A 24,361-nucleotide genomic window follows, 5' to 3' on the forward strand; every position below is an offset into this window, starting at 1 on the left:
CCACCCAGTGGACCCCAAGGCACCAACGGATTACCGAGGCACACATAGGCGGGACATCAGGGTACACGAGGTCATCAGGACGCAGGCAGGACATCAGGACACAGGCAGGACATCAGGGTCACCCACAGGACATCAGAGTCACCGGCAGACGTCAGACAGGAGTCGTTCAGTTCCAGACATCCGACATGACCTACAGGCACTACTGCGGTCATCAGGCTCCAAGCTCCAGGCAGCGGTCATCAGGTTCCAGACTGCAGTAGTCCGGCTCCGGGCATCGGACCTAGGAAGGAACTCAAGCGTGATGGTGCTAGAACCGCAGGATTGCTGGGCCTGCATGGAGCTAGCACCGCATGGTAGTCCGAGCACAGGGTAGTAGATGCTCATTAGAAACACAGGTTACAATAGACTCAGAGTCACCGGGTGCGAGGCTCCAGCCACAAAGGGATTCCAGGAACACAACACAGCAGACACAGTTCAGACAGGTAGTAGTGAACAGCAAGGCATTAAAAATTTCAGAAAATCCGAGGAGGTGCACAAGTAGGGTATCCAGCCCGTAATACCAATAACAATGATGAACTTGGCACTCAAATGCGTGAAAAAATTGATTCCATTTTATTGGCATCCAATTCACATGTATTCCAAACGTTTTCGGTCCTTCATAGGACCTTCATCAGAGAATTGTCAATATGATTTACTGTTTAAAGACAAATGTGAAAGAAAACAGAAAACGTTAACAATTAAGTATCACATGATGCACAAAAGAAGAAAAGTAGGCAAAAAAAGAAAGAAATACATAACAGGTTACGTCGAATAAGCATATATACAGTCCTGTATTTTAGAGACTGTTACACAAACACACGTAATGCACAGTTCTTCCTCGAAGATATATGTGAAAATTGGTGTTAAGGAAAAAAACCATTCTATTATTAGTTAAAGTAAGGAAGTTGAAGTGAAGCTCCTCTGGAGTATAAAAAAGGATATAAGTGCTCCAAGATACTGGGTGCAGTTTGTGACAAAGTCAAAAAGGAATATGGTAGTGTCTATATCATATGTGGTTTGAATATGCTGGTTCTTTTCTTTCACATTTGTCTTTAAACAGTAAATCATATTGACAATTCTCTGATGAAGGTCCTATGAGGGACCGAAAACGTTTAGAATACATGTGATTTGGATGCCAATAAAATGGAATCAATTTTTTCACGCATTTGAGTGCCAAGTTCATCATTGTTACAGTTCAGACAGGGTCAGATACAGGACAGGTACAGGATCAAGGATTCAGGCCTGGATATACCACCTCCAGGACAGGCGCAGGAACAGGAATCAAGGCAAGGACTTTGGTACCAAAACATAGACAGGAGAGGTCCAGGAACACGAAAACACACATGGCAAAGTTCAGGAGCTTTGTGAGTAACTCTGGCCCTGCCCATAGGGCAGGGGAGCTTTATATAGGAGCTGCCCCTTAGCAATTGGCTGGGGACAGCATTTCAAGTACACGTGCTAACCCTGATAAAAGCAGGGGAGGTGTGGCTGTGCACGCCCTAAGCGCAAACAGAAACCATTACAGCACAGTCAGTGCAGGAACTGAGGCTCAGGGCACCTGGCAGTGGCTGCATGCCAAGACACACTTGGAAAGTCATGCACCAGCTGCAAATGACCTAGCAACTCGCGGACAGCTTCCACAGCAGCAACCAGGGACCGCACATGCGGATGGTCAAGCAGCAGAGCAAAGACCTAACAACACATGTACGGCTACGCAGCAGAGTAGGAAACTGAGCAGGCTCCATACAGGTACAGGTAACAGCCAACAGTATCCCAGCTCAATTAGGGGGAAAGGAGCAAAGGGTTAAAGAAAAAACATGCTTTGTCATGCCAACAAGCAGATACAGACAGAACGGCGTGACAGATAGGCGTGATAGCATATTAAACTAACAATGCCTAAGTGTATATAAATGTTATGATAAGTATTCATAAGGAACAGACTTCGTTAAAGTTTGGAACTCGCCCATATTGGAAGGGGCTAGTCAGAGTAAAAAGGGACTGCTTGCTGAAAGACAGGAGATAGAGAAATTCATTACTCAAGGTCAAGTTCAGGGTGCAGTGGGCTGATAGCAAAATTGAAAACCTATTTTTCAGGGCAGTGGTAGGCCTTACAGAAATTCCCTATAGGGTATAGTCCAGGAGGAACAGATAGCAATGTTGAGAATGTGCTGTGCCAAGTAAACCAGCAATGGGAAGTGCTGTGCCCAGCACTGCATGTTACAATCTGATGAACTTGAACTATCCATTAAACTTCAGTCTGTTGAAATGAACTTCGTGTCCCCTCATTTATTTTTGGCAGCTCCTGAAGATGGAGGCCTGGAGACAGCGGAGGCTGGCAGCCTACAAGTAAGTGTGATACACCCCATATCTGACCACACATTGGGACTGGGACATGATTTTCCTGTACAGTGCCAGGGCGTGATGGAGCAGCAACTCGACCCCGATTACTGCTCTCCGGCACTTTACGTATACAAACATTTCATTTTAAAAAAGTATAGATGGCAGTGCTTCTTTAATTTGCTATAAGCCCATTCTATGATTCACTTACAACTTGTCAGACTAGCAGGTAACCTTTGCGTACTAGCATGTGGATCTGTGATACTAATTTATTTCAGATATGCTAACCTCTTGGTGACATAATCATGATGGCTTGCGTTTACAGGCTATTTAGAGCCATTTTTGCATTGTTGTTATCGGCTGTCAGATTCCATATTTCTGTGTAATTTTGGCCTCTGAGCACAGGCAACCTCACACAGACTAAACTTAAAACCACATGGATGGCAGTTGCTAGGTAACAGGATGAGAGATTCTAGTTTGGGAAGGATTCCCAAGTGATACAGGTATCCCATCTCATCACTGGTTTCCATGGTGATCGGGGCAATGGAGACCATGGATACACAACCCTAAGTTTTAAACTATTTTTATGGCAGAATTGGAAGATAAAGAAGATTGAAGACTGGAAACATAAGAATGGGTTGGAACGTTTCCAACTGAAACGTAATTGATATTATTGAAAGGATAGTACCGATTGGATGATAGGGAAAAAGTAAAACGTCATAGAGATGATGGATAGAAACACCATGCAACATGAAAAAAAAATAAAAATCTGTCAATCTTTATTCATAGCTGCATTCTCAATACACAGCTTTTTCAAAGAAATGCATTGAGAGGAACCTGTCCGTTAATTCATGCTGCCCAAACCACATGCAGCATGAATCAGAGCCAGAGTGCATAATTGCAGTCAAAGGACCAGGGGGCACTCATTACGGATGGAAGAAAAGCATTTCCAGCAGCTAAATAGGAAAGGGTTCTTTACAGTTAGAGCAGTCAGACTGTGCAATGCCGACCACAAGAGGGAGTAATGGCCGACACTGACAATTTTTAAAAAAGGGCTGGATGTTTTTCTCATAACAAATGGCATTGTGGGATCTAAATAATCAAAAAATCATATGAGATAGAGAATGTGCAACTGGTGGAAAAAAGTTGATGTTCCAAAGTTTTTTCTCAAACTATGTAACAATATATATAATTATATCTAAAGGGCTCCAATGTAAAATAGAAAACATGGTTTGAAGAGCCAGTTAGGGACTATAGGGAGAGACGAGACTAGTCCAGTGATGCCCCAGGTCAGCTACTCCTTGCATCACTCCAAGTGATTGACAGGTCTCTCCCGTGTGTGTACATAGAGATTAGTCAATCAACCATAGCAGTGTGTCTCTCCATATAGTCCCAAGCCGGACTTTAAAACTATGTTTTCTCTGAGACGCAGCAGTCCTTTAGATAAAAATATAACCGGCTGCTCTGATTCATGCTGCCTGAGGTTTGTTCAGCACGAATCACCCGCAGGTTCTCTTTAACCCCTTAATGACCGTGGAATTTTTAGTTTTTGCGTTTTCATTTTCGCTCCCCTTCTTCCCAGAGCCATAACTTTTTTAGTTTTCGGTCAATATGGCCATGTGAGGGATTGTTTTTTGCAGAACAAGTTGTACTATTGAATGATACCATTGGTTTTACCATGTGTACTGGAAAACAGGGAGAAAAAATCAAAGTGCTGTGAAATTGCAGAAAAAGTGCAATTCCATAATTGTTTTTCTTTTTGTTTTATTTTTTACTTTGTACCCTAAATGCTAAAACTGATCTACCATTATGATTTGCCAAGTCATCATGGGTTCGCAGGTACCAAACATGTATCGGTTCTTTCTTATTTATGGGGTGAAAAAAAATCAAAAGTTTGCAAAATAAATAAATAAATAAATGGCGCCATTTTCCAAGATCCGTAGCGTCTCCATTTTTCGGGACCTGGGGATGGGTAAGGGCTTATTTTTTGCGTGCAGAGATGGCGTTTTTATTTATACAATTTTGGGGTAGATATGCTCTTTTGATCACTTGTTATTACTAGTGATGAGCAAGTATACTCATTACTTGGGTGGTCTCCAAGTATTTTAGTGTGCTCGGAGATTTAGTTTTTGTCCCCTCAGTTGCATGATTTGCGGCTGCTGGACAGGCTGAATACATGTGGGAATTCCTAAAAAACAAGCAACCCCCACGTGTATTCAATACATGCAGCTGAACGCTCCGCTCCCGAGTGACAGTGGCAGTGCCGGGTATTGACGTGCAAGACCTGTCCTAGGTTCTCGCATGTGAGTATGAGCCCTTAGGCCTCTTTCACACTTCCGTTTTTGACCATCAGTCAAAATCCGCCAGGTTTTGAAAAAAACAGATTCGCCATTTTTTTTTGCGGATCCGTTTTTTTCCCCATTGAGTTGCATTACCGGCGGATCTTGACGGATGGCCATAGGTTGGATCCATTTTTGTGAGGATCCGTCAGGGAGAACATTAACCCTGAAATCCTTTCTGGCGGTCGAAAAAATCTCTCTCGCTCTCTCGGCCAGCGATCCCTTTAAAATTCTTCATTCTGCGGATCCGTCAAAAAACGGATCCTGTGGCATCCGTTCACATCAGTTGCGAACGGATCCGCTTTTCCGCCTTTTTGGCGGATTTTAACTGACACAAGAAACTGAAGTGTGAAAGAGGCCTTAGAGGGATCCTAAAACACTTTTCTTCTCTCTGCAGAACACAGCCAGTTTCAGGCAGCGCAATGATGTGATGTCAGCATCAGGCTTTCTGTCTTTCACTGCGTTGTCCCAAGCTGTGACAGAGCCAGTGGAATCTTCCTAGAGCTGCTGCGATGCATTCATCGCATGACAGGCTCCCTTACCTGGACTACTGGCGGTGCAAGGAGCAGAGGGCTCTCTGCTCCGCTACTGATTTTTAACTGTCTCCGCGTCATGAAAATGTGGATACAATTAAAAACAGCACCTACTCCTGGAATTGTGTGCCCAACTTTCCCTCCAGGCCCAGTCACTTTCACTTTCCCCAGGCACGCCTAGAGTGAACTTATTTATTTTTTTCACTTGTTTTTATGTGTTAGGCCACATGCACACATTGAGTTTCTGGTGAGTTTTTTACCCCAGTATTTGTAAGCTAAAACCAGGAGTGGGTGAAAATTGCAGAAGTGGTGCAAACGTTTCTATTAGGGCTCATACTCACTGGTGTGAAAATCAGATGAGTGTAATCCGATTAAAAATCGGATTGCACTCTGACCAAAGTTAGTCAATGGGTGACATCTCACTTGCGATTTTTTTCTCAGCCAAAATCGAACTGAGAAAAAAATCGCAGCATGCTGCGATTTGCTGCGATTTTTCGGTGAAAATCGCCAATGCAAGTCAAAGGGTGCAATAGAAAATCAGACAGCACTCGCACCATGCGAGTGCTGTCCGATTTGTACGCCCCGGTGTCCTTTGAAAAAAGCCCACAATTCATATGCGGCTACAGTAAAATCACACTGACAGCTCAGAAAAGAATAGATAGAATAGATATATACACATAGCTATACTGTATACATGTCAGTGACACATATATATGTATTTATATTAGATAGATAGATAGATAGATAGATAGATAGATAGATAGATAGATAGATAGATAGATAGATAGGCCGGTAATTCATATGCGGCTATACAGTAAAATCACACTGACATGTTCTAATGCAAAAGATATACTACATGTATACAAATAGAATAGGTGAATATAAATATATATGTCAGTGAGACATATATATATATTTATATTTAATAGGGAGATTCATAGCAGAATAAGATGATAATTCATTTGTCGGGTTTAGTAAAATAACACTGACAGCTCACAAAACACTAGATATATATGCTCATAGAATACATTCATATGTCAGTGACATACATATATATATACATAATATATTAAATAAATAATATATATACCTTATATACAATATATATATGATATATATCTAAAATATATATATATATATATATAGAAAATATATATATGTAATATATAAAGAATATATAATATATTATATAATATATTTCGAAGATATATGTAGATATATATATACACATAAAATAATATATATATATTTTATATGTAATATATTTAATATATATATATATATATAGCCATAATATATATATATAAAAAAAAAAAAAAATATATATATATAATAAATATACATAAGATATATATACATAAAATAATATATATATATATAATATATTATATTGAAGACAGAGATATATATAAATATACACATATCATATATAATCTATAATAATAAATGCCCTAAGCAGCTTCCGGTTGTAACAACTTCCGGCAAGTTGTAACCGGTGACGTCACCGCACACCTCTTTCCATGTTAACCCTCAACACACACTCCTCTCACCTTTCACCATCTCCACTCACGTCCACTCACTCTTTCACTCCACATACGACCCTTTCTCTCACTCCGTCTCTCATACTCACGCCGTCAACGCCGCTGATCCACGATCCCCGCCATCCTGGATCCAGACGTCCTCCACGCCGGCGACATGTTCTTGTGGCGACGCTATTTTGGATCGGCGATAGTCCCGCGATAGTCAAGATGGCGTCGCCGCAAGAACATGTCGCCGGCGTGGAGGACGTCGGGATCGAGATTTCGCCGACGCCATTTTGGATCCCGACCGCATCCACGCCGGAGACATGTTCCTGCGGCGACGCTATTTTGGATCGGCGAAATCCCGCGATACTCAAGATGGCGTCGCCGCAAGAACATGTCGCCGGCGAGGACGACGTCGGGATCCAAAATGGCGTCGGCGAAAACTCGCGAGATTTCGCCGACGCCATTTTGGATCCCGACGTCGTCCACGCCGGCGACATGTTCTTCCGGCGACGCCATCTTGAATATCGCGGGATTTCACGATACTCAAGATGGCGTTGCCGCAAGAACATGTCGCCGGCGTGGACAACGTCTGGATCCAGGATGGCGCCGGCGGAAGATGTCGGGGATCGTGGAGCAGCGGCGATGACGGCGTGAGTATGAGAGACGGAGTGAGAGAAGGGGTCGTATGTGGAGTGAAAGAGTGAGTGGAGATGGTGAAAGGTGAGAGGAGTGTGTGTGTTGAGGGTTAACATGGCAAGAGGTGTGATGCTATGGCATCCTCCCGATGCGAAAGCATCGGGCCATAATCTAGTATAAATATAATCAAAATACAATATATATGAAATATATATATATGTTAGTGACAGATACAATTAGTCTAGTGTTGTTTCTAAATTGTGGACATGTATTTAATTAATAAATGATTTTTTCAAGGAACAAAATGGCGTGGAATCCCCCTATAATTTAGAGACAGCAACACTATACTAATTGTATTTGTCAATGACATCTCTCTCTCTCTGTATATATCTATATACAGTATATATATATATTATATATCTTTTATATATGATATGTATGTATATTAAATATATAATTATATTTTATATGTCTATATATATATTTTATTATACATATAATATATACATATATACAGACAGACCAAAAGTTTGGACACACCTTCTCATTCAAAGAGTTTTCTCTTGCAGCTCTTAAATTCAAGGGTTATTTCCCGGAAAATAAATGCGTAGGCTCCCGTGGTAAAATCGTAACCAGAGAGGGAAAGCAGGTGATTGCGGGCATATTTTATTAGCCTAGAGAGGGACCATTGTTTTTGGCCCCCCCGGCTAAAAAAAATCTGCCCCCAGCCACCCCAGAAAAGGCGCATCTATAAGATACACCTTATCTGGCATTTATCCTCTCTATTCCCATTGCCCTGTAGCGGTGGAGAATGGGTTAATATTATTGGTTTAATGTCACCTTGCATTTGGAAGGAGACATTAAGCCGATTAATAATGGAGAGGTGTCAATTAGATACTTATCCATTATTAACCCTAGACTATTCAATGGCTAAAAAACACACAGACATTAATTAAAAATTATTTTAATGAAATAAAGACACCTAGTTTTTGACCACATTGTATTGCTCTGGTAATCCAAAAATAAAACCATGATCTGCAAAAAATAATTACATAAAAAATCACCAATATCCTTACCTCTCCGCTGTTCAGTCATGTCCCACGCTGTAATCCTTCACATGGGGTTAAATAGTTTACAATGAGGAAGGGTGCTAATGCGACCAGCCCCACTGTAAACTACTTCACCTCAGGTCAACCAGGGGACTCCCGCTGACGTCACTGAGGCTGCAGGGAATCCCCTGGTTGACCTAAGGTGAACTGATGAGCGTGGGAAAAAGTCAGAAACTTTCCCACGCTAATTAGTTCATCTCGAGGCAGCCAGTAACATAGTAACATAGTTTTGAAGGCTGAAGGAAGACCTTATGTCCATCTAGTTCAGCCTATTTTTAGTGCAGCTGTTCTGCATTGTTGATCCTGGGGAAGGCAAAAAACCCACAGTGTAGAAGCCAATTTTCTCCATAGGGAAAAAAATTCCTTCCCCTAAGCTGGGTCAATCATCTACCTATAATATTCTGTTATTCGTAACCTTCTATACTGTTACTCACAAGAAAAGCACCCATTCCTTTCTTAAATTCATTCAGTGAGTTGGCCATCACCACTTCCTCAGGAAGAGAATTCCAGAGCCTCACTGCTCTTACCGTGAAGAACCCTCTTCTATGCTGGTGCAGAAATTGTCTTTCCTCCAAACGAAGAGAATGCCCCCTTGTTCTTGTCACAGTCCTTGGTACAAACAGTTCATTGGAGAGATCTCTGTATTCCTCTCTGATATACTTGTACATATATATTCGGTCTCCCCTAAGTCTTCTCTTTTCTAGAGTAAATAGACCTAATTTTGATAACCTTTCTGGGTATTGTAGTGAACCAACTCCATTTATCGTTTTAGTAGCCCGCCTTTGAACCCTTTCAAGTTCAGTAATGTCTTTTTTGAGCACCGGCGTCCAAAATTGCGCACAATACTCCAAGTGTGGTCTGACGAGTGATTTATACAGAGGGAGAATTATGTTTTCATCTCGTGTCCCCAGACCTCTTCTAATGCATCCCATGACCTTATTTGCTTTGGTGGCAGCTGCCTGACACTGGGCACTCCAATTTAGCTTCGTATTGACTAAGATGCCTAAGTCTTTTTCCATGTCTGATTTCCCCAGCAGTTTCCCATTTAGTAAGTAATTGTAGCATCTGTTTCTCCTTCCCATGTGCATAACCTTACAGTTATCTGTGCTAAACCTCATTTGCCATTTTTCAGCCCAATTCTCCAATTTACTCAAATCTGTCTGTAGTTGCAAACTATCCTCCTTTGTGTTAACTACCTTACATAGTTTTGTATCATCTGCAAATACTGATATTTTACTGTGTAAGCCATCCACTAGATCATTAATATATTAAATAGTAGGGGGCCCAATACAGAACCCTGTGGTACCCCACTAGTAACCCTGGCCCAATCTGAGTATGCACCATTAATAACCACTCTTTGCTTTCTATCACTAAGCCAGCTACCTACCCATCTACACACATTTTCCCCTAGCCTAAGCTTTCTCATCTTACTTACCAATCTTTTATGTGGGACAGTGTCAAATGCTTTTGAGAAGTCGAGATAAATGACATCCAATGATTCTCCTTGGTCCATTTGAGAGCTTACATCCTCATAGAAGCTGATCAGGTTAGTTTGACAGGAGCGATCCTTCATAAATCCATGTTGATATGGAGTTAAACATTTATTAACATTGAGATATTCCATAATGGTATCCCTTAGAAACCCTTCAAAAATTTTACCAACAGCAGATGTTAAGCTTACCGGCCTATAGTTTCCAGTGAGGCTGCACAGAGCTGAAATAATTCATTCTGCCGTAGTTTACAGTGGGGCTGGTCGCATTAGCACTGCTCCTCATTGTAAACTATTTAACCCCTTGTGAAGGATTACAGCGTGGGACATGACTGAAACGCGGAGAGGTAAGGATATTGGTGATTTTTTATGTTATTTTTTTTGCAGATCATGGTTTTATTTATGAATTAGCAGAGCAATAAAATGTGGTCAAAGCTAGGTGTCTTTATTTCATTAAAATAATTTTTAATTAATGTCTGTGTTTTTTTTAACCATTTAATAGTCTAGAGTTAATAATGGTTAAGTGTCTTATTGACACCTCTCCATTATTAATCGGCTTAATGTCACCTTCCAATTGCAAGGTGACAGTAAACCAATAATATTAACCCATTCGCCACCAGTACAGGGCAATGGGAATAGAGAGGATAAGTACCAGATAAGGCGCATCTTATAGATGCGCATTTTCTGGGGTGTCTGGGTGCAGATTTCTGTAGCCGGGGGGAGGGGGGGCAAAAACAATGGTCTCTCTCAAGGCTATAAAAATCTGCCCTCACTCACCTGCTTTACCTCTCTGGTTGTGATTTTACAGCGGGAGCCCACACATTTTTTTCCAATTAATTAACCCCTTAATTTAACACCTAGACGTCCCAAATTTTACACACAAACCCTACTCTTATCATTAGTCAGGGACATATAAAAAAATACATGAAATGAAATGGTTTACTGTGTGTAAACCATGCGCCATTTCATGTCGGGTTTTAGAATGATTTTACAAAAGCCGGTAACTGAATTAGCGCCTTTTGTTCAATCTTACTGTACAATATATATATATATATAAAAAAAATATACATACATATCATATATATAAGATACATAATTATATATATATATGTCAGTGACAAATACAATTACCGTAGTATAGTGTTGCTGTCTATAAATAATAGGGGGACCCCACACCATTTTGTTCCTTGAATTAATCATTTATTAAATAAATACATGTCCATAATTTAGAACCAACACTAGAATAATTGTATTTGTCACTAACATGTCTATATATATCTATATACAGTGTATATATATATACATATATGTATTATATATATTATATTTTTATTATATTTATATGATATGTATATATATATTAATATATTAAATATATTATATATATATATTAGATATATATATATTGTTTGTAACTATATATTATATATATCATATACGGTATATATATTATATGTTACACATATATGATATATATTATGTATATGTATTATATTAGATATATTATATATATCTATGTGTGTTTTGAAGATTCTTTTGTTTTTTTGTTTTAAAACGATGTGTACAGTGTTAGTTTACAATGCTATTTTAACATGAGTTTTTACATGGAGAGAACTGCTCTATGTAAAACCTCATGTTAAAATCGCATTGAATACGGATGTCGTACGCATGTCATATGGAAAAATCACACTGAAATCACATTACACTCGCATGACACTCACATGACAATCGCATAGAATTGGTCGTTTTTTTCCATCCAGAAAACGGACCGGTTTTTTTTCTCGCAAATGGGGATGAGCCTTTTTTTGCTTTTCCTCTGACTGTTCCACTCCTGGTTTTGGCTTACAAATAGTGGGGTAAAAACACCAAAAACTCAATGTATGCACAATGACCATAGAAAAATAGTTTGGTGCATTTTCCACATCAAAATCATAGCAAAACTAAGATTTATCTCACAGTTTTTACCATTTTTTTTTAAAAAGTTTTTTTTTTTTTTTACTTTGGAATTGCTGCAAAAAGAAATAAATTATTGCTCAACCCCATTATGAAATGCATAAAAAATCATGGTGAAAAACTACCGTATGTCTAAAACTTAATAAAAAAGTGTCAAAACCGGCATGCTCTTACAAAACTGTCTTAAAAAAAAAAAAAAAACAACCAACATTTTTCAGATATAATTTTTTAATGTAGGTATTTCAGCTAGAAAAATCCACCTCTGTGTTAACATACCCTTAAATGCAGTTTTTTTTTCTATACATGTGTTCTTTTGACTAAAAACAGCCAGAAGTAATTGTGTGAAGGTACCCTCATTAGTTTTATTTTGCAAAGAAAAAAAACACACAACAAAATGTCACACAATCCTAACAACTCATACAATAAAATTAACTTATTTTGTAGGGGTTAACCAATATGCAAGGCTTAAAGCAATAAAAAAAACACATTTACATAAGTTAATTTTAAATGTAATCTTCAGGCAATATACACTAAACAGAAAAGACCCAATAAGGGTAAGTTGACAAGAACTTTTTTTTATTTGTTTTTTTTTTTTTTTTACACATTTATGTCACAAAACTGGTGCAAAAATTATGCATGTTTTCGTGGAAGATTTTATAAGATTTTAATGCATGTATGACGTGTTTTGTTGCTAAGTAATTTTGATCTCAATGGGGAAAAATTGCATGGTACATTGGAAAAAAAAAATCACACCATATATTAAATAATAAAGAGGAAAAATATGTATGTTAGATATCAAAGTCATTTCCCTGTTGATGTAAAATGTAATTGTAAAGATAAATATATCAAAAAGGCTACTTATGTACAAACCCTAACTTTTATACAAAGCTTTATTATTTCTCTGGGTATTTGCAAGCACAAATAAGAAATGTGCTAGTACAATAAAGACAGGTGACACAGCCCTGACACCTCACTCTGCAGCAGGCTGTTGGTGTGCACAGATCAGGACAGGCCTCGTTGCTATGGAGACCGTGGCTCCTTCCAGTACTTCTTTTAGCTCCCCCTACCATTACCATGGACACTCAGGGACGCAGTGTTTTTCCAGCAGAGCATAACCTGTAGCAAATAGTCATGCTGGAGAGCTGAGATGGGCACACAGCAGCTACTGTAAGTGCCAGGCTGGTAGATGGGAAATCTGCATTGGAAAAATAGATTTTAAGGTGAAGAGCGACCTCATAAGATTTGTCCGGATTGCCGACCACCCAGAAATATCAGAATAGTCTAGAAATACAGAGCAAGTTTTTTTTTTTTTTAGAAATATAGGCCGCTTTTGAGATTATTTTCTGTAAGTATAGGACCTTTATTCCATTAATATAGGGCACTTTTTCCATATATAGGGGGTGCTTACTTCCATGTATATAGGTCATTCATTTCCGTACATATAGGGCACGTATTTCTATATATATATACTGTATAGGGCTTTTAATCCATAAATATGGGGCACTTTTTCCTATATATATATATATATAGCACTTATTTCCATACATATAGGGCATGTATTTGGGCCCTTTTTTCTATAAATAAAAGTTAATTTTTTTCTATAAATATACGTCACATATTTCCATAAAATAGGGCCCTTTTTTCCTTGAACATAGGGAACTTTTTTGCCATGACTATAACTGACTTTTTTCATAAATATAGGGAACTTATTCTGTAAATATAGGGCCCCGTTTTCCATAAAATTACGGTATGTGACTTTGATCCATAAATATTGGCACTTTTTCTGTAAATATAATGCCCTTTTTTTCTGTAATTATATAGCACTTTTCCATAAATATAGGGCACTTTTTTCCATAATTATAGGGCACATTTTTCTGTAAATATAGAGCACTTTCCTTTTTTTTTTTTTAAATTGTTGAAGCTATGATTATTTTTAAGTTGGAGTTGCTATTATAGATTATTATTACTGCAATGTAAATTTACAATGTGTTCACATTAATAGTATAGGATGTAGACATAAAGTATAATTAAAATCTTAATTAATTGTTAAGATTTTCTAATGTGTCCTCAAAAAGTGTTGACCGTCCTTCACAAGTTGCAATGTAATCTTGCTGTGTTATGGCATGTAAGGGCTCGTTCACTCCACTGTATAAATTGGATGAGTGCTATCTGATTTTTTAGCAGAAAGCACACTAACCAATGGGCAATACAGAGGACCGTTTTTTTCACTGACAGAATCTGTCTGAAAAAAATTGTAGCGTGCAGCAAATTTCCTCTGGTCGGATGGATGCGAGAAAAAAATGTTGGATGCCATACAGACCCACAATGTAACATCCAATTTTTATGGATATATTGCAGTTCTGTAACATAGGAAACAGTAAATGGTCTTGTAAATGATTTATAGCTGCTGAGTTAAAAAAAATGGATTGTATTACCCCATAATAAGGATTGTCGATTTTTTTTTTCTTTTATGTTGTTATTCGATATATGTTATTCTATGCCTATTTGTGGGTTCTCTAGTTTTTAAATTTTTTTCCTTACCTGTACGAGGTTGTTTATTCCCCACTCCCTTCTCACCTTCCTCTCCCTACCCTGTTTATTTCTGAAAACCAATAAAATTATTTGAAAACTAAAAAAAAAAAAAAAAAAATGGATTGTATATGGACTGCACAAGGATGACAAGTGAGAAAAACATTGTACCATTTTTCTGGATGAAAACCGTACTGATTTTTTTTTATACTGTTGTGTGACAGTAAACTATGGCCACGTTCACACATTCAATACTTGGTCAGTATTTCACATCAATATTTGCGTTTCAATATTTTTATTGGAGTTTTACATTTTTTCAAACAAGTAAACTAATATATACATAAAGGGAACTGTATGGAGGGAAGGAAGGAAGCAGATATGTATTGGCGAAAGGAAAGCTGGGTTGGAAGTGATATAAAGGGAAAATTAAGTGTACATAAATACTACTTTTAGTGTATACATATACAGCGAAGGAAATAAATTTTAAAGGTAGGTTAATTTTAACATTGAGCGATAGAATATCAAAAATAAAATCTAGAAAATCACATTGTATAAATTATATAAATTTATTTGCATTTTGCAGTGAGGAATAAGTATTTGATCTCCTACCAACCATTAAAAGTTCTGGCTCCTACAGACCAGTTAGACGCTCCTAATCAACTCGTTCCCTGCATTAAAGACAGCTGTCTTACATAATCACCTTTATAAAAGACTCCTGTCCATCGACTAAATCAATCAGACTCTAACCTCTACAACATGGGAAAGACCAAAGAGCTTTCTAAGGATGTCAGGGCAACCCTGGTCAAAATTACTGTTATTGTGAACAATTAAGAAAGTTGTAGATGAAATGATCTCTAAAAGGCCTAAAGTTAAAATGACACATTTCCTGTTGTATTTTAGGCAAAGAAACAATAAAAATTGTCATTTTTTTACATTTAAAAAAAATGACAAAAAGGGAAAATGGGCCTTTACAAACATTTGCGCACCCTTGGAGATTTGTTCTCTCAAATAACTTTGACCAAGGTTTCGGACCTTATTTAGCCTGTGAGGGTTATGGTTTGTTCTCTTCCATCATTTGCAAAGGCCAGGTGATGCAAATTTCCCAACTTTATAAAGACCCAGCCTCCTCTAACCTTTTGCCAAAAAACAGCAGCTGCCTAGCACTCTGAAAATGAAAATGGTGGAGGCCCACAAAGCAGAAGAAGGATATAAACAGATAGCAAAGCGTTTTCAAGTTGTCCTTTCCTCAGTTCAAAATGTAATTAAGAAACGGCAGTTAACAGGAGCAGTGGAGGTCAAGATAAGGTCTAGAAGACAAGCAAAACTTCAGTGAGAGCTGCTCCTAGGATTGCTAGAGAGTCAAATTAGAATGCCTGCTTGACTGCAAAACCTTCAGAAAGATTTATCAGATTCTGGAGTTGTGATACATTGGTCTACTGTTCAGAGACACTTGTACAAATATGGCCTTCATGGAAAAGTCATCGGAAGAAAGACTCTCCTGCATCCTAACCATGAAATTTAGAGTTAGAAGTATTCAAAAGAACTTCTAAACAAAGCTGATGCATTTTGGAAACCAGTCCTATGGACCGATGAGGTTAAAATTGAACTCTTTGGCCACAACGATCAAAGGTATGTGTGGAGACAAAAAAGCACAGAATTTCAAGAAAATAAGCATTAAGCATGGGTGTTGATCAATCATGCTGTTGGGTTAAGTTGCAGCCAATGGGCACAGGGAACATTTCTCGAGTAGAGGGAAAAGTGGATTCTATGAAATTTCAACAGATTCTTGATGCAAACATAACACTATCTGTAAAAAAAAAGCAGAAGTTAAAAAGAGGATGGCTTCTACAAATGGATAATGATCCCAAGCACACATCAAAATCCACAGTAGACTACCTCAAAAGGCGGATACAGAAGGTTTTACAATGGTCCTCACAAGCCCCTGATCGGAAGATCATTGAAAATCTGTGGATAGACCTCAAAATAGCAGTGCATGCAAGATGACTCAGGAATCTCACAGGACTGGAAGAATTTTCCAAGGAACAATGGATGAAAATCCCTCAAACGAGTTGAAAGACTCTTGTCTGGCTACAAAAAGCATTTACAAGCCGTGATACTTTCAAAAGGGGGTGCTACTAAGTACTAACCATGCATGGTGCCCAAACTTTTGCATCAGCCCATTTCCTTTTTACAATAGCAGATAGAAGGAAACGTGGATATTGACCGCGCTGCTGTAGAAATCACAATCCCAGTATATGGATAAAATAATGGTATTTTATTCACTATTCTCTCAGACCATGTGGATTCAGAGAATTCAGTCTATAGATCCAATATACTTCTTTCCTGTTTAAACTTTGTATCCTATTGGGAGTATCTTTGGGGATATGGTCAATTGGACTAATTTTCAAATCATTAAAATTTTTATTATGAACAATAGTGCAGTGCCTTGATAATCCATGCAGTAGGAAGGCTTTACGAATATTATGTCTATGGGAATTCAATCTTAGGTGCAGTGGCTGTGTGGTCCTATCCACATGTTGCTTTTTACACTTGCATTTGATTACATAAATTACAAAACTGTAGTACAATTTAAAAAATGATTAATTAAGAAAACTTCGTTAGTAGAACTAGATCTTATTCTAGTAGACTTATGATCAATAATATGACAGCACAGACAAGTCTTTACACTACATTTAAAGATCCCTTTAGTATCATTCTTTACAAGAGTATTAAGTACATTAATACATGGTTCGACTCGGGGCAAAAATGCTTTTATTATTGGGAGCTCGTTGAAATGAGATTCAAGGATTCCTTGGGAGAACTTTACCCAGGATTGGATCATCTATTAGGATATGCCAGTTCTTTTGCAAAATATTTCGAATATCTTTATGTTCACCACAGTATTGAGTTACAAAATTCAACATAAATTTATTTTCTGAAGCAGCTAAAATTTTAAAAGTGATCAGGGTGTCCTGATTAACACCAACACAATTATTAAAAGCACGTTTTACGAGATCAGAGGGATATTTTTGAGCGATTAAACGATTTTTAAGCAGGGTCGCCTGCTCATTAAAATCCTCAACAGTGCTACAGGAATGTTTCTCAGCCACTTGTGATAGTGACCACTGTTAAAATGTATATAGCTGTTGGTATCTACTTCTTTAAAAAATTGTCTTTGTTAAAATCCTGTCATTTTTTGTAAGATTAGTGATATCTAAAAAGTTTATAATAGACACTCTCCTAGAGTGGTTCTGCATTTCCTTTTTGTAATTTTTAAAATGTAAAAGATGAAAATTTATATATTTTTTGCTTAAAATACAAAGGAAAAGTGTAATCTATACCTTTAGGCCTTATAGAGATCATTTCATCTTCAACTTGCTTAACTGTTCACAATAACAGTAGTTTAGATCAGGGATGCCCAAATTTATTTATGCCACTGTATCCAGGTTGGTGCTCAATGTTAGGATACTGGAGAATAATAATAATAATACCTTTTATTTCTATAGCGCCGACATATTCCGCAGCACTTTACATTTCAGAGGGGACTTGTACAGACGATAGACATTACAGCATAACAATAATCACATAGATCATAACAGATACCAAGAGGAATGAGGGCCCTGCTCGCAAGCTTATAATCTATGAGGGAAAAAAGGGGAGACACGAAAGGTGGGTGGTAACAATTGCCCTGATTGTTTGGACCAGCCATAATGTTAAGTGTGTAACAGTACAGACACAGAGGGCTAATAGATGCATAAAGCATTTGGTAACATGATACTGGGAACCTGGTTATGGTAAAACTTTTGACTGTGCCACACAGGGATAGTTAGGTTAATGTGTTGAGGCGGTAGGCCAGTCTGAATAAATGAGTTTTCAGGGCACGCTTAAAATTGTAGGGATTGGGGACTACTCGTATTGACCTGGGAAGTGCATTCCAAAGAATTGGCGCAGCACGTGTATAGTCTTGGAGACAGGAGTGGGAGGTTCTGATTATCGAGGATGCTAACCTCAGGTCATCAGCAGAAAGGAGGGCACGGGTAGGGTGGTAGACTGAAACAAGGGAGGAGATGTAGGGTGCTGCTGAGCCATGGAGTGCTTTGTGGGTGAGGGCAATAAGTTTGTACTGGAGAATGTGTCATAATAGAAATAGGAAACCAATGCACTAATGGAGGCAGCAATACATACATGTGATGCTGTACATAGACCTTGACAAAAGTCTGTGATGGGTCAACACGTTGTCTCTTAATGATATTATGGATCTTTGCCTCATGTTGATCTCTCAATCAGACCACATTTATTTTGCGTTGCATAGGTGAACCATGATTTTCTGCTTCTGTATGAAACTATATAGGTATTATGGCATAGCTCCTACTGTGTGTGTTGGGGAACACTCGCTTGGCAGTGCATTAACGTAGTCAGGCATGGTTTTTCACACAAAACAGTCCATACGGTTTATTTAAGCACCATAAACCGCAACGTAAGCTAGGTTGCACATCACCGGCTTACACACAGTCCATTATTTCATCACGTGTGGCTTTACAAAGCATGCACTAGTCACGCCGGACTCTCTCCAGTCACCGGGTAACCGCATAGTTCAGTAACAGACCAATGTCAATGCACAAAGTTCTTTCCCCATACCCGGCGTTACCTCTCAGGAGCTCCTACTCCACAGGCTGACTCCTCATCAGTCCAAGGTCCTCAACAGGACAGCATATTTCTCAGTGTGGGGCCGTCCCAGGCTCTGCACACACATGTGGCCTGTCCAGGTGCTATTCAGGACACTTGTCCAACACCCAGGCCACCAGGTCCAAGGTCTCACCACATGCTCCAGGAATCCGATCCTACTCCCAGGTTCTTCCAACACAGACCTTTCAGGACCTTGCACCCTGAACCATTCAGGTACACAGACTCTGACCATGTGACGAGACCTCAGTCACATTATATAATTGCAACCACCCCCATGGATGGGTGGTACATGTGTGGTTAGTCAATTCCCGCCAAACTCTCTGACTAACCCTATAAGTCACCCTTATAAGTAATACACAACAAATACTTGTGGAACTATAAGTCCCAGCATAATCATATCATTTTTGGCTTACAGCGCAGAGAACCTTTGCGAACTTACCGGCCATTTACAATAATGCCGGTCCCTAAGTCACCATCATAATTATACCTCCAAGCACATCCTGAAGCGCATACACAGTACCCCCTAAGCTGTAACAGAGTTTACTGCATCACAATATACAATTGCATACAACTTCGACATACACTATTTGGACAAAAGTATTGGGATGCATAGACATTACGCTTACACAATCTTATGATCTCCCATTCTAAATCCATAGGTATTAATATGGAGTTGTTCCCCTGTTTGTCACTATAACGACTTTCTACAAGATTTTGGAAGTCCCTTTGGGAATTGTTGCCCATTCTTTCAGAAGAGCTTTGTGAGGTCAGATATTGATGTAGCACTAGATGGCCGAGTTCATAATCTCCACTGTAGTTTATGCCAAAGGTTTTCGATGGGGTTGAGGTCAGGATTTTGTCACTCTATTCCACAGCAAACTCCCCCAGCCATGCCTTTATGGACTTTAATGTTTAAGCATAGCTGTGCCCAATGTACAAAGCAAAGCTCTTTATTTATTCACTCTGTTTTCACAAAGTTGGAAGCTACAATTGTCCAAAATGTCTTGGTATGCTGAAGCATTAAGATAATCCCTAAAACTAAGGAACCAAGTCCAACACCTGAAAAACAACTTCATAACATTATCCCTTCTCCACCAAGCTGTACAGCTAACAGAAAGTCAGGCAGGTAATGTTGTCCTGGCATTCACCAAATGCAAACTCGTCTATCAGATGCCTGATAGAGATGTGTAATCCATCACTCCACACCTCACGTTTCCACAGCTCCAGAGGCCATTGGTGGCAGCTTTACACCACCCAATCTGACTCTTGGCACTGTGTGGCAGCTGCATAGTCATGGAAACCCATAACGTGAAGCTTTTGATGCACAATTTTTGTGGTGAAGTTAGTACCAGTGGAGGTTTGGCAATTTTTTAGTTAGCAGAGTGTTGGCGACTTTTATGCAGTATGCATCTCACACTCGGTGACCCTGGTATGTAACGTTATGTGGTCTCCACTACATGATGATGTACTGTGATTGATAAATGCCTCCACTTTCCAATATCACGCACAGTCAAATTTTTAGAAGGGAGCAAATTTCTTGAACTGATTACAATGGTGGCATTCTGTTACAGGACCACGCGCAAATTCAGTGACCTCTTTAAACTATATTCACACGATACATTTGTGATGCGCTTTTTTCAGCCATTTTACTAAAACGCTTCAATGTTATTTTAGGACAATTGCTGCAAAATAATGTATTGGGTGAACAAGGTCCTAAGGGTAAGTTCACACTAGGTGTTTTTTTTCAGGTTTTTTTTCAGTTTTTTTTTCTGCCGCAAAACCTGTTCTCTTGGCAGTAAAGAAGCTGTAGAGAAAAAAACAAGTTTTCCATGATTTTTCTTGAGCTTTTTACGGCATTTTTTATGCATTTTTTGAGCGTTTTCTTTGTGGCAGGTTTGGCATGCTAAATTTGTTTCTTGTGCATGCTGATAAAGTTTAGTGTTGAAAAAAAAGTCCTATTCCATACAATCAGGTTTTGGCACAAAAAATGCAGTAAAACGTGAAGCATTTTTGATGCTTTTTTTTTAGCATTTTTTCACCACCCATTCAAGTCAATGGGTGAAAAACGCTGAAAAAAATGCTGAAAGAACTGACATGCTCTATGTCCAAAAAACCATGCAAAGCACAAAATACTGATGACAAAAAAACAGTGTGTGTGCACGAGATTTTTTAAATCTCACAGGTTTTGCTAGTACTGCAAAACGCAGCTGAAAATTAGCATAAAAAGTGCAGCAAAAATGCCTTATGTGAACTTAGCCTAAGGTATCCTTCACATGTCTGTGTTTTCATTAAATGTAAATGTTTTTTGCACGGATACCACTCTTACCCATTATAACTTATGGTGCTATGCACATGTCTTTTTCCTTCATGCAGCGCGGTTGACAAAGGCCAATACAAGTCTCTTTCCTGTTGACCTGGAGAAGTCTTGCGATTTAATCGCAAGTCACACGTGTGGTGCGTTTTCAATGCGATTTTTAATCGCATCCATAGACTTGCATTGTCGAATCCGATCCGAAAATCGGTGACAATCGCAGCATGCTACGATTGTCTCGGTCCGAGGAACGGATCCGATAAAAAAACGCATGATGGGAGCAGCACCATAGAATAACATTGGGACGAATGCAATGCGATTTTTTTATCGCATTGCATTCGTCCGATTTAATCGCTAGTGTGACCCCGGCGTATGTGTTTTATAGGGACGTGTTAAGGATGGCTATGTGCGAGCCATTCTTTCAAAAATGTTAGTAAAGACAGACTGCACGACGAGGGGCTCGATTATACAACTGTGGCACTGGGACTGACTGAAAATGAATTCAATGATTATAAGGTGTGTCCCAGGATGCCCTTATATGTAGTGCTTTGTTTTTTTATGTGGCTTTAAGCCAACTGGCAAAAAAACCCCACAATTCTTGAGCATTGATCTTTTTATTCAGGTGGAAGGAGAGTTTTTGAAGCATAATTAGAGCAATTGAGAGGAATAGGACTCGATTGGGGGTAGCAGTCCTAAAAGTCAATATCCATTAACAAACAAGTCTTGCTACATGACTTAGGATAAGAAGCCAAACCAGAGACTTTATTTGCAGATACATGTTTCAGGGTGTTTTCTCCTCATCAGTGCAAAGCAGAAGGTCTGATTTGGCTAGAGTAGTGGCCTCTGACATAGGGTCTAAGGGGAACATTTCTCCTAAGACCGCATGTCAGAGGCCTCTCAGTTAGCTAATTCAGACCTCCTGATTTGCACTGATATGGGGCAAATACTTTGAAACACGTGTTTGCAAATGGAGTGTTTGGCTTAGCATTTTATTCTAAGTCATGGCTTGTGAAAGGGTTGATATTGACTTTTATGATTGCTACATCCAATAAGTAGCTCTACACTTCTAGTCATCTAACTCTCTGAAGAGGATATTTGTATACTTAGATTTCCAGAGGAGCGTTGCTTGGCTTATAAGTCTCCTCTCCACAATGAGAAATGTTCCCACTCAGATCCCAAGAATAAGTTGAATCACATACTGTGTATCTATGTGCTTCACCTCTATTACAGAAACCTTTGAAAAATTCTCGCAAATAATTAAAATGTGTACAGAAAATATTGACACTGGTTTTTTTCACTTCCAGGTTAGAGATAAAATCATCGATGGATAAGACCTGGGACAGACGTAGATCAATTGTTAATAGGCATCACATGAAAGATTTGCAGCAAAAAATGGATTCAGAATATAAGGTAAATATCCACTGTGCCATAAACAGCCAGTGAGGTGTCTTCTAGGAAATACCTTTGGTAGTACTGTAGTGTATGCAATGGAAAATGCCACAATTGTTTTTGTCATGGATTCTGTGTCTCAATAGGGTATGTGGGACCAAAGCAAGATGTAGTGATTTATGGATTCTTTCCAACTGATCCATAAAAACAGCAAAGGCCAGTGCAGTTCTACATAATTCAAATTAGGAAGTATACTCCAATGTCAAATAACCATCTAAGTCTAGCAATTGCACTTTCCTGTATAATGGACTTCATTAACTGTGAGTCAGCTATAAATAAGGCTATGCTTGCTTGGCAAAGATCTGTATTAGCACAAGCTGTCTGCTACCTTGGTACAGACAAGAAAGGCAGAAGATGTTAATTGTCTGTGTCCTGTTATAAGTTATGCATATTTCATTGTCCCATTAAGTTACTGCTTATCAGATCATATGTGATAGATTTGTTTCTGAATATATAAAACAATCAAATTAGTATCTGCCGCTTCCAGAACAGACATTTTGAGATGTACTTAATTAATACAAGTCACACGTTTTGCTGCTGTGCCAGTCTTAACAGAAATAATATTCTCCTAGTGTATCCCGAGAACCATTTTGTACATCTAAGAGGCCAAGGGTAACCCTTGAAAATCAACCCCAAAGTTTTATTTCTCCCCCCACCAAACTTATAGCTGGCATGCAGGCAGGTAAAATTCCCTTGACATTTGCCAAACCCACACTTGTCCATCAGGCTGTTAGATAGAGAAACAAGATATGCGACTCCACATGACATGATTTCACTGCTCCAGAGTCCAGTGTCATTGTGCTTAACACCACTTTATCTGACATTTGCCATTGTGCTTGGTAATGTAGGACTTGCATAAAATTGCTCAGCCATGAATCCCCATGTCATAGAGCTCCCAGGGCACCTTTAATGTCAGAGAAGGTTTGGAGCCAGTGGAGCTTTGGTGACTTTTAATCTATATGCACCTCAGTAGCCCACTCTGTAACTTTTCATGCTCCGCCACTTTGTGACTGAGTTGATATGGTTCATCATTCTCTATTCTGCCTATTCGACAACAGAGCTATTAGAGGGGACTGGGTTGCAGACCAGTGTACGTGTACTGTATGGCATACTGTGTGTGCCAGGTTCCCGGTATAGGCTGCCCTTGCGGTACACTTGAATAGTTCACTTGAACCAATAGTAAGAAAAAGTAAAATAAAGTGTGAACATAAATCTTTGTGAAGGTGCTTCCACTAAAGGTCGTCTTTTCTTCCAACACAATGTCCCCAATTCTTCAACACTGGCTTTGCTCACATCAGTCTTGATGAGGTGGTGTGCTGGAGCTAGATGTTCCTGATTAACTAAAAGGCGCACTCCTCTTAATGAATCAGAAGCATCTGACAAGTAGCATGTGCCTCCGTATGCGCATCACTACAAATCTTACAC

The 24,361-nt window shown here is 38.9% G+C and overlaps 1 protein-coding gene across 4 annotated transcripts in view; it reads left to right on the forward strand.

The window, feature by feature from the left end:
* The window catches only part of MARCHF10 (membrane associated ring-CH-type finger 10), a 225,118-nt gene that overhangs the window by 101,273 nt on the left and 99,484 nt on the right, over positions 1-24,361 (forward strand). The window contains exons 1-2 of one of the 4 annotated variants that reach the window (XM_073582327.1): positions 2,299-2,385; positions 22,792-22,897. In XM_073582327.1, coding sequence (XP_073438428.1) covers positions 2,348-2,385; positions 22,792-22,897 — 144 coding nt within the window. In that variant the 5' untranslated portion in view covers positions 2,299-2,347. Of the gene's footprint in view, positions 1-2,298; positions 2,386-13,072; positions 13,182-22,791; positions 22,898-24,361 lie in introns of those variants that run through there. The other 3 variants (XM_073582328.1, XM_073582330.1, XM_073582331.1) reach the window with 3 other exon arrangements.

The sequence above is a fragment of the Dendrobates tinctorius genome, unplaced genomic scaffold, assembly GCF_039654945.1.
Source record: "Dendrobates tinctorius isolate UK_male_01 unplaced genomic scaffold, ASM3965494v1 ptg000071l, whole genome shotgun sequence".
In the NCBI taxonomy this organism is placed as follows: Eukaryota; Metazoa; Chordata; class Amphibia; order Anura; family Dendrobatidae; genus Dendrobates; species Dendrobates tinctorius.